Source organism: Sesamum indicum, linkage group LG5 (genome assembly GCF_026168435.1).
Source record: "Sesamum indicum cultivar Baizhima isolate 11 linkage group LG5, ASM2616843v1, whole genome shotgun sequence".
NCBI classification, from domain to species: domain Eukaryota; kingdom Viridiplantae; phylum Streptophyta; class Magnoliopsida; order Lamiales; family Pedaliaceae; genus Sesamum; species Sesamum indicum.
The window spans coordinates 17349502-17365843 of NC_142661.1; the positions used below are offsets into that span (position 1 = coordinate 17349502).

General features: G+C 36.8%; 2 protein-coding genes across 4 annotated transcripts; one reads left to right on the top strand and one right to left on the bottom strand.

The window, feature by feature from the left end:
* Window positions 1-1118: 1118 nt before the first annotated feature.
* On the bottom strand, window positions 1119-4118 carry LOC105161993 (pollen receptor-like kinase 1). The gene is made up of 3 exons (XM_011079892.3): window positions 3224-4118; window positions 2250-2882; window positions 1119-2034 (listed from the first exon to the last, which is right to left on the bottom strand). Exons 1-3 carry the CDS (start codon window positions 3969-3971, stop codon window positions 1376-1378), a joined length of 2040 nt encoding a protein of 679 aa, XP_011078194.1. The 5' UTR covers window positions 3972-4118; the 3' UTR covers window positions 1119-1375.
* A 2751-nt stretch (window positions 4119-6869) lies between these two features.
* Window positions 6870-15606, top strand: LOC105161994 (DExH-box ATP-dependent RNA helicase DExH10). 3 transcript variants are annotated; one of them, XM_011079894.3, is made up of 17 exons: window positions 6870-7001; window positions 7431-8567; window positions 8762-9076; window positions 9345-9449; window positions 9531-9599; window positions 10401-10568; window positions 10649-10720; window positions 10799-10915; window positions 11342-11566; window positions 11701-11859; window positions 12572-12661; window positions 12832-12924; window positions 13210-13363; window positions 13875-14023; window positions 14140-14235; window positions 14819-14911; window positions 15253-15606. In XM_011079894.3, exons 2-17 carry the CDS (start codon window positions 7593-7595, stop codon window positions 15361-15363), a joined length of 2991 nt encoding a protein of 996 aa, XP_011078196.1. In that variant the 5' UTR covers window positions 6870-7001; window positions 7431-7592; the 3' UTR covers window positions 15364-15606. The 3 variants fall into 3 exon arrangements, with proteins under 3 accessions (XP_011078196.1, XP_011078195.1, XP_088736808.1); XM_011079893.3 differs by having other exon boundaries at window positions 6874-7001; window positions 7451-8567; XM_088880682.1 differs by lacking the exon at window positions 6870-7001 and adding an exon at window positions 7025-7272 and having other exon boundaries at window positions 7451-8567.
* Window positions 15607-16342: the final 736 nt, after the last annotated feature.

Here is a 16342-nt window from a genome sequence, read left to right on the forward strand (position 1 = left end):
TCTTCCCCCATATAAAGTAATTTTCACTCATCTGTATCAATTTCCGTTTCTCTTCAATGAAATTGAACCAAGAGAAGCCTTAATAACTAATGAGTTATCCTCTACCAATTGAATTATGATAAGATTTTCTATTATAAATTTTATTAATATATTTTATTTTATTTAATATATAAAATATAGTGATATATGTATAAAAAATTTAAAATAAAATAATTGATATAATTATCATAGACATAGTGTGTTAATGTTAATTAAAATAGAAATATCCCTCCAGGGGATCCAATAAGTGAAGAGGCCCATGAGGGCCCATTACGACCACTTGTGTGGCAGGTTGGCGGTCAAGTCAGTCTTAGAAAGAATTCCAAACAACATGTGATCGAGCTTCAGCCAAACAACTCGGAAGAAGAATTACCCCCTTGCACGAGGGAAGGTCGAAGATTTCGGGAAGGTGGTTGACCCACGTAACCGTCTTCCCCAAAAGACAAGTGACCTTATTCAAGGAAGAGATTCTATCTAGTCAAGATATAAGTTTCCAACGGCTAAAATTTCTAATACACAGACAACGAAAACCCCCATGATAACAGGAATTTATAGTCCTAATAACTTCCTACTTGAGTCTTAAGGGATCGGATTCTCTCAACCGATAGGAGACAAGGGCTACAAAAAGGCTTCTCCTCCTCTAGTAAAATGTAATACTCTCCCCAATATTTTTGTTTAAAACATCCTGGCACTGAATTACTACGCTTTATTACACCTTTTCAATTTAATTATTATTTCGATCATCGTTTACAAATTTGAGAGTCAAAATATTAATGCATTTTTCGAATGTTCCTTCTCTGAGACTTGTGGAAATCTAGACGAAAAATTCTCAAATAGTAGTTACCAAAACCAACAACCTTTTACTTGCATAATAACATTTCAATTTATATACATATTATATGTATAAAAGTTATTATTTATATAATCAAACAAAATATTTAGAATGTATAAAGTAAAGATTCAATTCGACAAACTTTATACAAAGATCCACATCAACTTACACACACAAAAAAAAGAAAAAAAAAACATATATATTTAATGAATCCTACGAAAATTGTAGAGAGATTCATCCCATGATGAATGAATCTCCTGTCCTTTTCATAATTCCTACTGTCCCTTTCGTACATTATAATAATGCATAGGAATTCATTAATTAGCAGTCAATCACCAGATTAATGATCTGATTACCCAATTAATCAAGAACAAGAAAAAAAGCAAAACCAAAAAAAAAAAGAAGAAAGAAATTAGAAAGAAAATCATACAAGACAGAAATCCTATACATATCCAAAAGCTAATTAATTTAGCTGAATTAAAAATTAAAACTATCTATTAACGTCTATACGTTAATTGTCTTGAAATCATCAGATAATCCTCTTGAAGACCGCATGTCACCTTCGCTCGTGTACGATGAGTAGAAATCATCGTCAACATCCTTCTCCTTAATCTCATCAATCTTCTCCACAACCTCTTTGATCTCCGGCCTCATCTCCGTGTCCGCCTGGCAGCAATTCAATCCTATGTTCAGCAGCTTCATCATTTCGCCTTGGGCGTTGTTCGTCCCCGTCATGTCTGCGTCGAACACCGGGCCGCCCTCTTTCTTGAGTGCCGCCTCCACCCACGCCACCAGGTCGGCGTCGGTGCCGCTGCTCTGCTGGAGTGCAGGAAACCTCCCTGTTAGGATTTCAAGGATCAGAACTCCGAAGCTCCAGATGTCGGTTTTCTTGTTGATCTTGCGGGTCTCCTTGAACTCCGGCGACTTGTAGGAGATCATGTTTTCCTGTGCGTATGCCTGGTTTACGATTGGGATTAATGCGTAGTCGGTGAGGAAGGGCTTCAATGACCTGTCGAGGAGAACGTTCGACGATTTCAGGTGGCCGTGGGGTGCTGTCAGGCTCGGGAGCTCGTTGTAGAGGTATTGCAGGCCTTTGGCTATTCCTTTCACGATGTTCAGGCGGGTCGGCCAGTCCAGCGCCGGACGCTTTCGGGATCGCTTGCCTGTGTTCATGATATATATACAGCGTGAAATTAACCACTGACATGTTTGCAACGGGAAATTCTTGACCCAAATCGGTTTTAGTTATATGTGAACCAATTATATGTTAAAGTGTAAAACACTCGGTGTTATTGTGTAATTGATTTTGTTCGGCTAAACTTGGCTTGAGTAAGAAATTTTTCGAACTTAATATTTGGTTTGGTGCAAAGAATTTTACCATGAAGCTGAGTGGCGAGGCTGAGATTATCGGCGAAGTCAGCAACCAGGAGCTTCTCCTCCTTCCTGTAGTAAAAAGCTACCACGGGAAGCACGTTCTGGTGGCTCAGCCTGCCTAGCCTTCTCATATGCTCATTGAACTCTTCCTTGCTGATACCGTTCATGTGCTTGAATCTCTTAACAACCATCATCTTGCCGCTAGGCAGACCGGCTTTGTAAGTCGACCCGAAAATGCCGCTGCCCAGGACCTCTGCCGACGCCTTGAGCAAGTCTGGCAGGTCGAATTGTTCGCCGCCTTCCCTCAGGAAAGTGAGCTTCACGTTCTGCTTGCCATTATGATCTGGGGACGCTGATGGCGCTGGAGTGGCACGGCCTTCTTCCATTTTGTCTAAGTTCCTGGCAGTAACGTCTTTATTCTGGGCTTGGGCCCCTGCACCGCCAGCGGCCGCTGCCGCCTGACCTGGCTCCGGGGAATTCTTCTTGCGGAGTGAGATCATGACAATTACAATTGCAACCAAGACTACCACCACTCCTACTGCCACACCGGCTATTATGGCCACAGGGGGGCCTCTAGTACTCCCTCTTTGCGTAATGGCGCATGGTTGCAGCGGCGCCCCGCATAGTCCTTCGTTGCCTGGGAAAAATAACAATTCATCGTCTTATGATTTTGCACTTTCAATATCAGGATAATACAAACCATAACCATGTATGTCCCTAAGCCTAAAAATATATCTCGTAATCAAGGTTTGGATGATTTCATAGCAAAACTAATCAAGTGGGGCGAAATTCTAACCCAGCGAATTTGGATGAAGTTGAATTAATTATATAACAAGTGCGGTGCAGTTACCTTGTGATTTGTGTACAAATTCAGGTCTATACATGCCCTGATGATCGGGTAATTGTGATCCATGCAACCCAACGAACATTACATCATGAGAAACTGAAACTTAATTGCAGAAACGAAAGAAAACTGACCAGAAAATAGGGAACCATTGGCATTGCTGAGGCTAGGAGGGATCTCCCCGGAGAGTTTGTTGCTGGAGAAATTGAATACTTTCAACCTGTCAAGTTGAAAATTTGGGATTGGACCTTCAAACTGATTGTTTTGCAGGTTCAGCTCCATGAGCTTAGGCAATTCAGCCAACACGCCTGGAATCGGACCCGAAAATTGGTTGTTATCCAGATGAAGTTTCTTCAACGATGACATCCCACTAAAAGTGGTGGCAGGGATCTCCCCGGAGAACTTGTTGTTAGAGAAATAAACGGTTTTCAGCGCTCCCAATTTCGCTATGTTTGGCAAAGTCCCCTCAAATTCATTATTCATTACGCTTATGGTTCTCAAATTCTGCATCTTCGTGAGGGCGTCGACATCGATTGTCCCACTCAAACCGAGGTTCTCGAGCTTCAGCCCCCAAACGTCGCCTTTCTCGCACAAGACTCCCGTCCAAATCTCAATGTCGCCATCGCACGGGCCCTTGGCCTTGTCCCAATTGGACAACTTGTCAGCGTTCTTGAGGGACTCCTTGAACTTGAGGAGACCATCAGCGTCGCCCTCCCCCTCGCCCAACGAGACCACGAAATGAAGGAAGACGACAATGATGAGCAGCATGACGATGTTGGAGCTGGAGCGTGTCGAGAGAATAACACGTTTTCTAGCCATCGAGGTGGCAAAGCAGGACGACGACGACGACAGCAGCGGTGGTGGTGGTGCGCGCACACACATGTGCGCGCCCTTCGGAGGGACAACTAGAAATGAGAATGCCTCTTTGAGAGCAAAGAATGAGGGAAGATGAAATCAAGAGTTGTGAACATGGAGAGAATGAGGAGAGCCAATAATAGTGTTTGTGCTGTGGGAGGGCTGAAAGTTTTGACAAATGGTAACAAGTTTGAGGGGGAGGGAGACAATGTCCACTATTTCATTGCATGGATTGTGGAAACTTTTCTGCATCAGAAGTATGCGCTTCGCCTTTAGATTAGGGTGGGAATGCTTGGAATAATTCGGGGTTTGCCTAAATTTATTTAAAATATCTTATAAATACATATATTTTATAAAAAACATAGTTTTTATTTTAAAAATATCGTTAGTTAAGTGTTTGGATAAAATAATATTAATAATGACAAATAGTTTTTTTTTAAAGAGCTTATGAGCTCTTCATATTTTATTTTTAAAGATTATAATTTCTTTTAAAAAAAAAATTATGAACCACTTATACCGTTTTATAAGCTTTCTTACATCTTTTTAAAAAGCTTATATATAAGCTTCTCCGAACACTATGTCTTTTTTCTTATTGGTGGGCCGATATTAGTTCCATTTTTTATATATACAGACTATACATAGAATTTTTTTTAAATAAAATAAATAATGTAACCTTTTTACATGTGATGTGTAATGTTAAGTGGAACAAAAAATGCAATAAAATTTAAAATAGAAAATAAAATATTAGTTTTGTGTTTTGAGGAAAGTTGGTAATTTGTTTTATTTAAAAAAAGATTTTACAATTTACAATTGAACTGCAGAATTTAGTAGGAAAATGCTTATAACTTTTAGTGTAAATCAACTTAATTTAAATAGTTAAAAAGGTAAGTTGAGAACAAATACTCTTCTCAATAATAAGTATTTATTTTTAACTTTTTGCAAATATTCCATAGGGGTGATTGGTATTTAGAAATAGATTGAGAATTGAATAGACATTTTCAAGTCCATTCCTCTACGTATAGTGTATGATTTTAGGTTTAGAAATACTTATTCTCCTAAATATGGAATTAGCTATTCCTAACATATTGGAAATGACTTTTTTTTTATAAGACTAGGCATAATGACACGTCGTCCCTTTGTGTATATAATAAATAATGGTTTATATTTTAAATATATTATAAATAAGAATAAAATATATAAACCAACATATCATATTTTAAAAAATAAATAAAATAAAATAATTTAGCAATATTATCAACACAAAAAAATTTGGAATCGTTGTTTTACAAATTGTCGTTTGTGAGTAAAAGTATCATATTAGTAGAAGTGGTTGGAAATACATATGGATATTTTTGGTAATTTAAGAAATTGGTGTTTCAGTGTAAGTAACCGCTATTTGTGAGCAAAAATGGAATTTTTCTTTTTATATATGATATAGATATTACGAAACAAAATATACATTATATTTTTAAAATAAAAAAGAAAGAAAAAGAAAGAAAGCAACAAAGAAAAAAAAGAAAATCAACTTAGGGATATTATCAGTATAACAATAAAATTGGTGTTATAGTATCATAACTGTCGTTTATGAGTGAAAAGGCTTTTTGTAGTATACAGTATATGTTATCCTTCCAATAGAACAAGTCCACAAATTTTGATCTATATATATATATATATATATATATACAAAAAGAGTCATATTCCACGAATGGAGCTATCCCCAGTGATAAGTGGTGTTCTTTAAGAATAAGCTCATCGCACTAGAATAAGATCTCTCGAGTCTCCAATAAAGCAGTTAGGTTCTCCAACCAAGTCTTCTCAGAACTTGGATTACCTAGCTGATAACGACTGAAACCTTGACTGAGGTGGCTTAGGACACGTGGCCCCTCGTGTTAACATGGACACAAGCAACTACCACCAAGGCGAGACATGGAGGTTCGTCGGATTTGGCTTGGCCTTCATTGGTGTCGAAGCCTTCGAGCCAAGCCAACAACTTGGTGAGCCTACTCTTCCTTGTCCTCCCACTTGTCCACTCTTGATTTTGTGGGTCTTAATTTGTATTTTTAGAGGCATCAAATATATTTTTATTTTTACAAAAAATACGATTCATGTTTTATTAAACAATAAATTATCTTAAGTAAATGGCAATTTTTTATTTTTTTTTGTAATAACATTTGAGATGTTTTACAAAATGCTTATAACTTTCTATAAGTAATTTTGGTTGACTCAACATATTCAACAAAATATGATTACGTACTTTTTTCGAAACATTTACCAAATCAATAAATTTGGCATAAAATTTATTTCATTTCATTACTAATATCTTCCTTTCTAATAATCAATCATATAAATAAAATTGACTAATTATATTAATTTCATTACCTTCTAATTTTTTGCGAAAACCATTAATAGAAATGCTATTAAAATATTATTCATTTCCATCCTTGTTCCACTCCAAAAATAATATAATTCCCATTTAATTTCATTATATATACCAATCATCCTCAGGATTTGTAATAAAAAATTCAATAAGGAAAATACACACATATAAAAATAACAAGGAAGAGAAATACTGTAAATTTTCTCCAAACAAGAACTTTTTAATTTTCTTGGATTGAAATAGAGGTTTTGGAGTTAATAATTTTAAATTCATGAGCAATAAGTTCTTTTTGTCTTATTTGAATAAGGGCAAATATCATTATGGTCCTCAAGGTTTATTTTTTATTTTTATTACTTTACTCCCTAATATAATTTAATTCGTATTATATTACAGTAAATATCAGGACAACTTTTTGTAAATTTTTCTCTTTTGTTTTTTTCGAATCAATACATACAATTTAAAATTTTTAAGATATAAAATTATTTATTTAATCCTATATAATAGGATTCGGATTGTATTCGGGTTAAGATCCAAATTTAGGCCCTTATATTTGAATAGTTCCCAAAAGCCCAAGCCCAAGCTATATGTGCCGCTTGAAAACTGAGCAAATTTCGAAATTGGGGCAAAATTAGGGTTTAAAATTTGTATTCCAAACCACCGGATAGCACGCCATTGTCCTGGTAATCTTTCCCACTTTCGAATTCGATTAAGCACTTGATACATATGCCTGTAATTAAATGCATGGTGTTCTTCTGGGAATCCTAAAATTTGCTGTGTTAAGCTCAAGTTACGGTTTTGCTCTGTTTTCACCAAGCTGAAATTAGGGTGTACTTTTTGCTTTCTCAATTTGCTCAAGTAGCTGAAAAGTCGGAAGTTTGAAGTTTTCACGTGTCCTTTGTCGTGAAAAATTGTTTTCTTAGCGTTTGCTCTCAAGCTCACCCGTTGAACTAGGTGTGGTTAATCTGGATGTTATGGTTTTACATTTGCAGTGCGTTTACTTTAATTCAACTTCTGCGTTTATTTGTGTATTATATATGCTTTATGCATTTATTAGTAGTTTCTAAGTGAATCTGTCTCTTTTCTGTCTGTCTGTCTCACTAACAACCAAGGTATTGATGCCTGCACACAGAAGAGAGCTGTTTGGTTACTGGGAAAAGCAAGCTTGCAAGTTCAGGAAATAAAGGAACTGTTTGGTTACTGGCAAAACCAATATTGGAAACTATTAGGATCTGCGTACAGTGGCCGAGGATAGAACTTTAAGGAAGCCGACGATGGACGAGTCTCCTACATCCCTGAAAAGGAAGCAAACGGAAGTGAATTCAGAGGCGAAGTCGGGAATTACTGTAGAAGAATCTGTCCGTAAGAGGCAAAACATAGCACGTACATGTGTGCATGAGGTGGCGGTTCCGACCGGATATGCTTCAAACAAGGATGAATCAATTCATGGCACCCTTTCAGATCCCATTTATAACGGGGAAAGAGCAAAAACCTATCCATTTAAGCTTGATCCTTTTCAGGAGGTTTCTGTGGCTTGTTTGGAAAGAAATGAGTCAATTTTAGTTTCGGCACACACTTCAGCAGGTAAAACTGCTGTGGCTGAGTATGCAATTGCCATGGCCTTCAGAGACAAACAGAGGGTGATATATACTTCTCCATTAAAGGCTTTAAGCAATCAGAAGTATAGAGAATTAAGCCAAGAGTTTTCAGACGTTGGCTTGATGACTGGTGATGTTACAATTTCACCTAATGCAAGTTGCTTGGTGATGACTACTGAGATTCTCAGAGGAATGCTTTACAGGGGTTCTGAGGTGTTGAAGGAAGTAGCTTGGGTCATATTTGATGAGATACACTACATGAAGGATCGCGAAAGGGGTGTCGTTTGGGAAGAAAGTATTATTTTCTTGCCCCCAGCCATTAAGATGGTATTTCTTTCAGCAACCATGTCAAATGCAACTGAATTTGCTGAATGGATATGCAATTTACATAAACAGCCATGTCATGTGGTCTATACAGATTTTAGGCCCACACCCCTTCAACATTATGTGTTCCCAATGGGTGGCTCTGGATTGTATCTTGTAGTTGATGAGAATGAGCAGTTTAAAGAGGACAACTATTTGAAGCTTCAGGACACTTTCACAAAACAAAATCTTGCTCAAGGGAACAAAAGTGGGAACGCCAAGGCAAGTGGCAGAATTGCGAAAGGTGGAGCTGCTTCTGGTGGTTCTGATATATACAAGATTGTCAAGGTGAGGTATCCGATATCAATCTTTGCACTTTCCACTAGGTTTCCAGTGCTAAGCTACCTATATTCCCTTGAGTAAGCAAGCAGAATATAAGGTCAATCCAACTTTGGCTCATTCTCCTTTTTTTTCCCTTCACCCTTGTTTGTTTCTATGCATGGTTTTTCACAGTACTCATGTCCAACCTTGCTGATTTCCAGATGATAATGGAGCGAAAATTCCAACCAGTCATAATCTTTAGTTTTAGCAGAAGAGAATGTGAACAACATGCAATGTCGATGTCCAAGCTTGATTTTAATACTGAAGAGGAGAAGGATGTTGTGGAGCAAGTATTTAAAAATGCAATCCTGTGTTTGAATGATGAGGATAGACACTTGCCTGCCATTGAATTAATGTTGCCCTTGCTTCAGCGAGGCATCGCTGTTCACCATTCTGGCTTGCTTCCTATTATCAAAGAACTTGTGGAGCTTCTCTTTCAAGAAGGTCTCGTTAAGGCTCTCTTTGCCACAGAAACGGTACTATAATTTTCAAGTAATTTGTTGAGTTGATATTAGAATTTAATGAAGTGTGTCTCCACCACCCCCCTTTGGAAAGGGAAGTATGCTATTGTTCAAGACTTTACAATATTTTCACAATATTTGGCCATTCATGTTCGAGATTGAATGCTACTCTACTTTTGTATTTAGACCTTCGCCCTCCTCCAAAACGGAAAAGAGCCGCCTTTAGTGTTCAAGGAAAAAAATGTTTATGCAGCTTTTAAGTTTTAACTTTCATATGTGACAGTTTGCCATGGGGTTGAACATGCCTGCAAAAACTGTCGTTTTCACAAGTGTGAAAAAATGGGATGGTGATAGTCACCGATATATTGGATCTGGTGAGTATATACAGGTAAGTAGTTATTTTCAGGAAAAGACTTGTGTATTTTTCTGCTTTATTATGAGACTGTTGACATGTATGGTCACGCTGCAGATGAGTGGTAGAGCTGGACGTCGTGGTAAAGATGCACGGGGTATATGCATTATAATGATTGATGAAAAGGTAAGGTCCTTGCTATCTCTGTTTGTCTCAGGAGAAAATTTTAATCCCAGAGATGATAATTCCTTGTTAGAGATGTATACATAAGGGGTTGCATCTTATTCTCAGTAGCCATTTGATTGTGACTTGTACTTCTTAGGAATCTGTGCTTTTGTTTGATGAAGTTGCTGAAGGTTGTAAGATCATCCTTATCATGGGTTACAGTATCCAATAACTGCCTCTTAATACAGAGCAGAAGGTATAACATGGTGGAAGGGCTGCTAAAGCCTAGAACTCCGAACTTTGTGAAGACCAAACAATGAGTCAAATTTCTGCAGTAATTTTGACTAGATTATGTGTTTCAGTTATCAAGCATCATATGATTCTTGTAAGAATATGAGTTATGTCCGTCTAAACAACTGTCACTTTATCAAGAACATACAAGAGCAAGCTTGCTTTTGACCAATGAAGGGACAAATATTCTCTGTAATAATAGTCTGGAGTGTTTCGAAAGGTAAGTTTTGTTGAAATAATACGATGGAGGAAGAGCAACATATGACTCAGCTGTAACTGAAGAAGACTGTTCCTGATGTTTGCGGACTTAGATTTCTAGAGCATGTTTTCTTTCATCTTTCTCGACTGACAATTGTCTTTTATCTATACAAAAATCTGCAATAATCCACCTCCAGTCTGCAGAAAGTATAACTCTTTTGAATACATTGACTGGTGTTATATTAATAGTTCTGAAATCTGAATACATGGTGTTATATTAATGGTTTAACAAATCTTGTCATCTGACGTATATCTGTTCCTTTTCAATGTCAGATGGAGATGAATACCCTTAAGGACATGGTTTTGGGCAAACCAGCTCCATTGGTCAGTACTTTCAGATTAAGCTACTATTCAATTCTGAATTTAATGAGCCGTGCTGAGGGACAATTCAATGCTGAGCATGTTATCAGGAACTCCTTTCATCAATTTCAGTATGAGAAGGTTTTACCAATAAACTCTATTCTATTTACAATTATAAATTATTTACCACAAGTAATAGTGTACCACTTTTGCTTCTTTAGGCTTTACCCGACATTGGGAAAAAGGTCTCACAGCTTGAAGAGGAAGCTGCAGTGCTTGATGCTTCCGGGGAGGTAGATCTCAGTTTTATACTTGGAGTGGTATTATATTTGAATAAGTGTATGAAGTTCTCTTGTTTCTTCCATTGGTAGGCCGAGGTTGCTGAATATGATAAACTAAAGCTTGAAATAGCGCAACATGAAAAGCAAATGATGTCAGAAATGACAAGGCCTGAAAGAGTTCTCTCTTTTCTTGTACCTGGTAGGCTGGTATGTGCAAGATTGGTGTTTCTCTACATTGACTTTGTAGGCTAGTATACATACTGTGTTCTTGCTATTTCGTTACACCTCTGTTTCTATTTATTGTATTTTGGTATTGCTAATTTTATTTACTTCCTTTTGTCCTTTTCCCTCTGGTAAGAGTTTAACTTTATTCTGCAATTTGTAATAGTGGTCATAAGAGGTTATGCAATTTTTTCACTGCCTTCAATTATTTGGCTCGCCTTTACTTGATCTTAGTTGGTTTTTATTGGCATTTCTCTTATTTGCTATACGTGTATGGTTTCTGGTATTTGATAAGATCAAAACCTTTTTTTGGATGATTTACACTTGCACCTTCTCATTTCTGCTCTACTCTTTCGGTAATTTTCTTTGTTCTATCTCGTTCTCTCTCTAAGCTTCTCCTTGAAATTTCAGGTTAAGGTAAGGGAGGGCGGAACAGACTGGGGCTGGGGAGTTGTAGTTAATGTGGTGAAAATACCCTCAGCTGCATCAGGTTCTTTGCCTGCTGCTCTTGCCTCTTCACGTGGTAGCAGTTATATTGTGGACACCCTGCTTCACTGTTCTCTTGGCTCAAGTGAAAATGGTTCTCGACCAAAACCATGTCCCCCTCATCCAGGAGAAAAGGGAGAAATGCATGTGGTAAGTAAATAATTTCAATGGGGAAAATAAAAATGTCAGAAAATCTAGTTTGGAGTGCCCCGTACTGCAGTTCACATAGTGATAAAGGAGATACCATTGAGAAGTTTTCCTTTTTTTTGGATTCAACATCCCAGGTTCCTGTTCAGTTGCCTCTAATTTCTGCACTTAGCAAGCTCAGATTATCTATTCCTTCTGACTTACGGCCAACAGAAGCTCGGCAAAGTATTCTGCTTGCTGTGCAAGAGCTTGAGAAACGCTATCCGCAAGGCCTACCAAAGCTTAATCCTGTTAAGGTGTGCAATTGTTAGTCTTCAGACTGGTACTTAATTAGCACAATTCTGCATCATGAATTCACTGAAGACCATTATTTGTAATGGGAAGAACAACCCCTCTAATTCCCTAAACTACATTCTACACTTTTTACTCTCTAATACTGAATTTGCAACAAGACTTATAGGCCTTATTGTTAGTAGTTTTTATTTTTTAATCATTGCAACAGTAAAACTAATTTCAAAGTTGGTGTGTGGATCCAGCTTGTATGTGTTTGTACTTATGGGCCAAAAAATGGAGAAATTCATCAATTATTAGAGTTTTGTTATTCATAAGAGTAAAGTTTTAAGAGTGACAACATGGTGAAGTGTCATGAGACACTAACTGCAGGAACTGAAACTTGGCAGTTAGGAGTGAAAGATGTGACAAGTCAATGTGAAGCAGCAATCCTCTGATTGTTATTTTGCTTCATCATACCACATCACTATGTATGTATTATGTAATGGCTGCCCGCCCCCTGGTCCATTTTATCATGTTTGAGAGATGAATTTCTTGAATCCTTTATTCTTATGTCAGTGAAATGTGACATTTTTGTTTATTTCCATGTACATTGTCTTAAGGCCTTTTTTCTTGGTAGCACAAAAAGCTATTATTTTTCCAATATCCTTGAAAAACTGGCCCTTCTGTAGGCTAAGACAAGAGTTTTGTATTAAAAACATGTCTTTTCTTAATCAGGATATGGGAATTGAAGATCCAGAGTTTGTTGAGTTGGCTAACAAAACCGAGGAACTTGAACACAAATTGGTTTCTCATCCGCTGCATAAGGTTTGTCAAAAAGATATAATTTTTTCTCTTCTATAACGTTTGTTCTGGTCTGCTGTTTTTCCTGCACGTCAACTATGAGCGAGGATTTAAAGGCATTCATTGGAAATGTGCTAATCAAGATTTCTTTCTAGGTGTTCTTAATTTTTTTCACTTGCATTTATTCTGTGCAGTCTCAAGATGATCATCAGATTAGAAGTTTTCAGAGAAAAGCAGAAGTGAATCATGAAATCCAACAGCTAAAGTCGAAAATGCGTGATTCTCAGGTACTTGTCTCCCCTGGATATGCGTCGGCTTCCTGAATGACACCACTTTTCTGTACCTTGAGCTTATAAATTACAGTTGGTTCTTGCTTCTTTTTATCTCTCTTTGTGCATTGTTTTCAAGTCTGTGTTGTTTGCATGAGCCTATGCATCTTCACTTTCTGTTTTGTCTTCAGATCTCTGGCTCTAGATAGATTGTTGTCTCCTATGTATGCAATGTTTCATGTAAACTTAATAACATATGGTTTGTGGTGCTAATCACATTGATAATTCGTCGGTTGTTTTTAGCTTCAAAAATTCCGTGATGAACTTAAAAATCGATCACGGGTTCTCAGAAGGTTGGGGCATATTGATGGTGATGGTGTTGTTCAATTAAAGGGACGTGCAGCCTGCCTGATAGATACTGGAGATGAGCTCCTTGTCACTGAATTAATGTTCAATGGTGAGCTTCTGTTAACAATATCTCAAAACAAAGTTCTACTTATTTCCTTTAATATGTGTGTTGGGCAGCACTTGTTCTTCCTCTGCTGTAATTATCTGCTTAGAAACGTGAGTAGATACTGTTGTTTCTTTTGTCATCTGTTTCGTGCGTATGTTTATCAACCCACTAAAAGACTTTTGTTGCAGGATTGGTTGCATTCTACTGATATGTCTTGTTTGCTAACATTATAAAATATTATTTTACTCTATACCCACCTTGGTGTAATAGTTAATTAACTTGGGAATCATAATCTTATGCAGCTTAAACTCTTCAATATGCATGCTTACTGAACCTTAGGAAGCCTGCATGACCTGAACACTTAAGCTTATCATGTTGAGTGTGTTCATGCACATTTGGGCTCTTTGTATGAGATCCTGGGTTGCTGTTTTACATTATATTAATGTTTAGGCCTCCTTTTCGAACAATATATGATCTAACACTCTCCCTGGGTTCCAAATAACTGTTTGGGCAGGTACCTTCAATGATCTTGATCACCATCAGGTTGCAGCTCTGGCAAGTTGTTTCATTCCTGGAGACAGATCTACTGAACAAATACAGTTAAGAGCTGAACTTGCTAAGCCGTTGCAACAACTTCGAGAGAGTGCCAAAAGAATAGCAGAGGTTTTTAGCTTGATCTGATATCTTCTTTCTTTCTTATGGCCTTTTCTGGCTTGTACCCAAAGAGAAAATGTATTCTGCAAACAAAGTGAATGACAACTTGATATTATTTCTTGCAGATACAGCGGGAGTGTAAACTTGAGGTAAATGTGGATGAATATGTCGAAGCTTCAATTAGACCATATCTGATGGATGTGATTTATTGTTGGTCAAAGGTCAGTTCATTGAATTTCTTGTCTTGCTTGTCTCTGGACATGACATGCCAAACTGCAAATGATACCATGATCTATAACCCAGTAAATTTACCATGTTCGGCATGAGTACTTTTGCAATTATCACTTGCATCCTTCTAATGTTGGATATGCACAATGTTCTTTGTCAAGTCAAAACTTAGCAGCAGCTGCTGCATTTGTCCATATAATGTTTCTGCTAGTGATATTTGATAATCCTTATTAAGCATATGTTGGATCACCTTTCTTGTCATGTCATTCTTGGTCTGATCTTAACAGATCATTGCTGCTTATGTCCCACTGTCTTGAAAACCTGCAATTGTTCCATGTACCCATATTGTACTCCACAGGGAAAATTATATTGTCATTGTAATTAAAACATCTCGTCAAACATTTTTAACTTAAAAGACGAGCCCAAATGAGATTCTGATATTTTTTATTGTTGGGCCATCTCATATATTGACTCTAGTTAGGTTGTTAGATTTAGTCTAATTTCACTGAAATGCAGTTAAACATTTTCCTGAGATTTTACTGGTAATTCATGCATCTTTTTCATTTGCTTTCACAGGGTTCATCCTTTGCAGAAGTTATCCAAATGACCGATATTTTTGAAGGTAGCATCATACGGCTAGCAAGAAGGCTTGATGAATTTTTAAACCAGGTAAACTTCTTGCTACTTATTCAATAAGTTAGGACAAGGTGAACTGAGTCGACGTTATTAATTTAGTGCATTTTCACACGAATACCTGTATCCTCTCAATTATGTGAAGAACTGATGCAACAAATTTATCCTTAAGTAGTTTTTTTTAGTTTCTACTATTATTAGGATAGAATGGGTTTATGCAATCACTTCTGTTTTAATATAGGTCCAAATTTATGAAAATAGTGGCTTGAGTACTTAGGAATACTATGTTTCTCATATCAATAGGAAATGAATTAGCCGCAATTTGTGCTGGTAGAATCCTGCTCTAGTTTATTGATCGTTGTATTCTGGCTTTCCAGTTGAAAGCTGCTGGCCATGCGGTCGGTGAAGTTGATTTGGAGAACAAGTTTGCAGCAGCCAGTGAAAGCCTTCGTCGTGGGATAATGTTTGCGAACTCATTGTATCTTTAAAGTTGTGAAAAGTTGCACACGCTTTGCTGCCAGTGATAAAACCACTTGCAGTGGCTCAGATGTTGCTCGTCTGATCAGCTGATATTGTTGTTTGCCATTATAGGTTTACATTTTGATAGGTGAGTTCTTCTCTATTTGTGCCCATATAAATATTTTCTTTTTCTTGGGTTTTCCAAATCTAGAATTCATCGTTACTGTAGTCTAGTGAATACAAAATGAGATGAAAGAGAAAACGTTACTTCATTAAGTTTTTTTAATACCCATTTGTTTCTCCAGGTGTTGTCTTCTTAGTTATGACTTGTCTTAAGCCAACTCATCTTGCAAGTGTCTGTAATTTCATAAATTTTGCCAACGCTTGTGATGAAAATAATAAGGAAGTTTGGATGAGGGAGACAACAACCTGATCTTAATGCTTAATTACAAATAGGGTAGATTACAAGTAGATCCTCTTGAGAATGCGAATTACATTCCTTCTCAAATAAGTTTTGAAATTATACCTACGCCTCCTTCGGGAATACTTCATTTACACGTAAACTCCTTCGTTAGGGTATTGGAATAAAAATGTTGACATTACGAAAGAAGTTACATAATTTCTTAATTTTGGTCCTCATTTAACATTCCCATGTATATTTGTGTATTTTAAAATGGATAAATGTAATACATATTGTATACATAGAGGTTAACATCATTGCATTTTTCATTTATAAGTACAAGATTATTACATGAGAATGTTCAATAAAGGTAAAGTTGGAAATTTATGTAAATTTTTTGTTAACTTCAACATTTTTTGTCTAAACCCTAAAGAAAAAGGGTTAGGTATAAACAATAAATTTTCAGAAGAGGTGTACGTGTAATTTTAAATGTTTCTTGGAAGAAAGTTTAATTTCATATTTCCAAAAGGGGTTTAAGTGTAACTAACCTTACAAATATTATCGACAAATAAGTTGTGTTTAAGACAGTTTATTGCTTTATGTTTTAG

Coding starts and splice junctions, on each gene's coding strand:
- LOC105161993 (XM_011079892.3), bottom strand. CDS start 3,971: ATGTGTGTGCGCGCACCACCACCACCGCTGCTGTCGTCGTCGTCGTCC. Junction 2,883..3,223: donor CAATGGTTCCCTATTTTCTG/GTCAGTTTTCTT, acceptor TATTTTTCCCAG/GCAACGAAGGACTATGCGGG. Junction 2,035..2,249: donor CCTCGCCACTCAGCTTCATG/GTAAAATTCTTT, acceptor TCATGAACACAG/GCAAGCGATCCCGAAAGCGT.
- LOC105161994 (XM_011079894.3), top strand. CDS start 7,593: ATGGACGAGTCTCCTACATCCCTGAAAAGGAAGCAAACGGAAGTGAAT. Junction 12,925..13,209: donor CGAAAATGCGTGATTCTCAG/GTACTTGTCTCC, acceptor GGTTGTTTTTAG/CTTCAAAAATTCCGTGATGA. Junction 14,236..14,818: donor TGATTTATTGTTGGTCAAAG/GTCAGTTCATTG, acceptor TTGCTTTCACAG/GGTTCATCCTTTGCAGAAGT.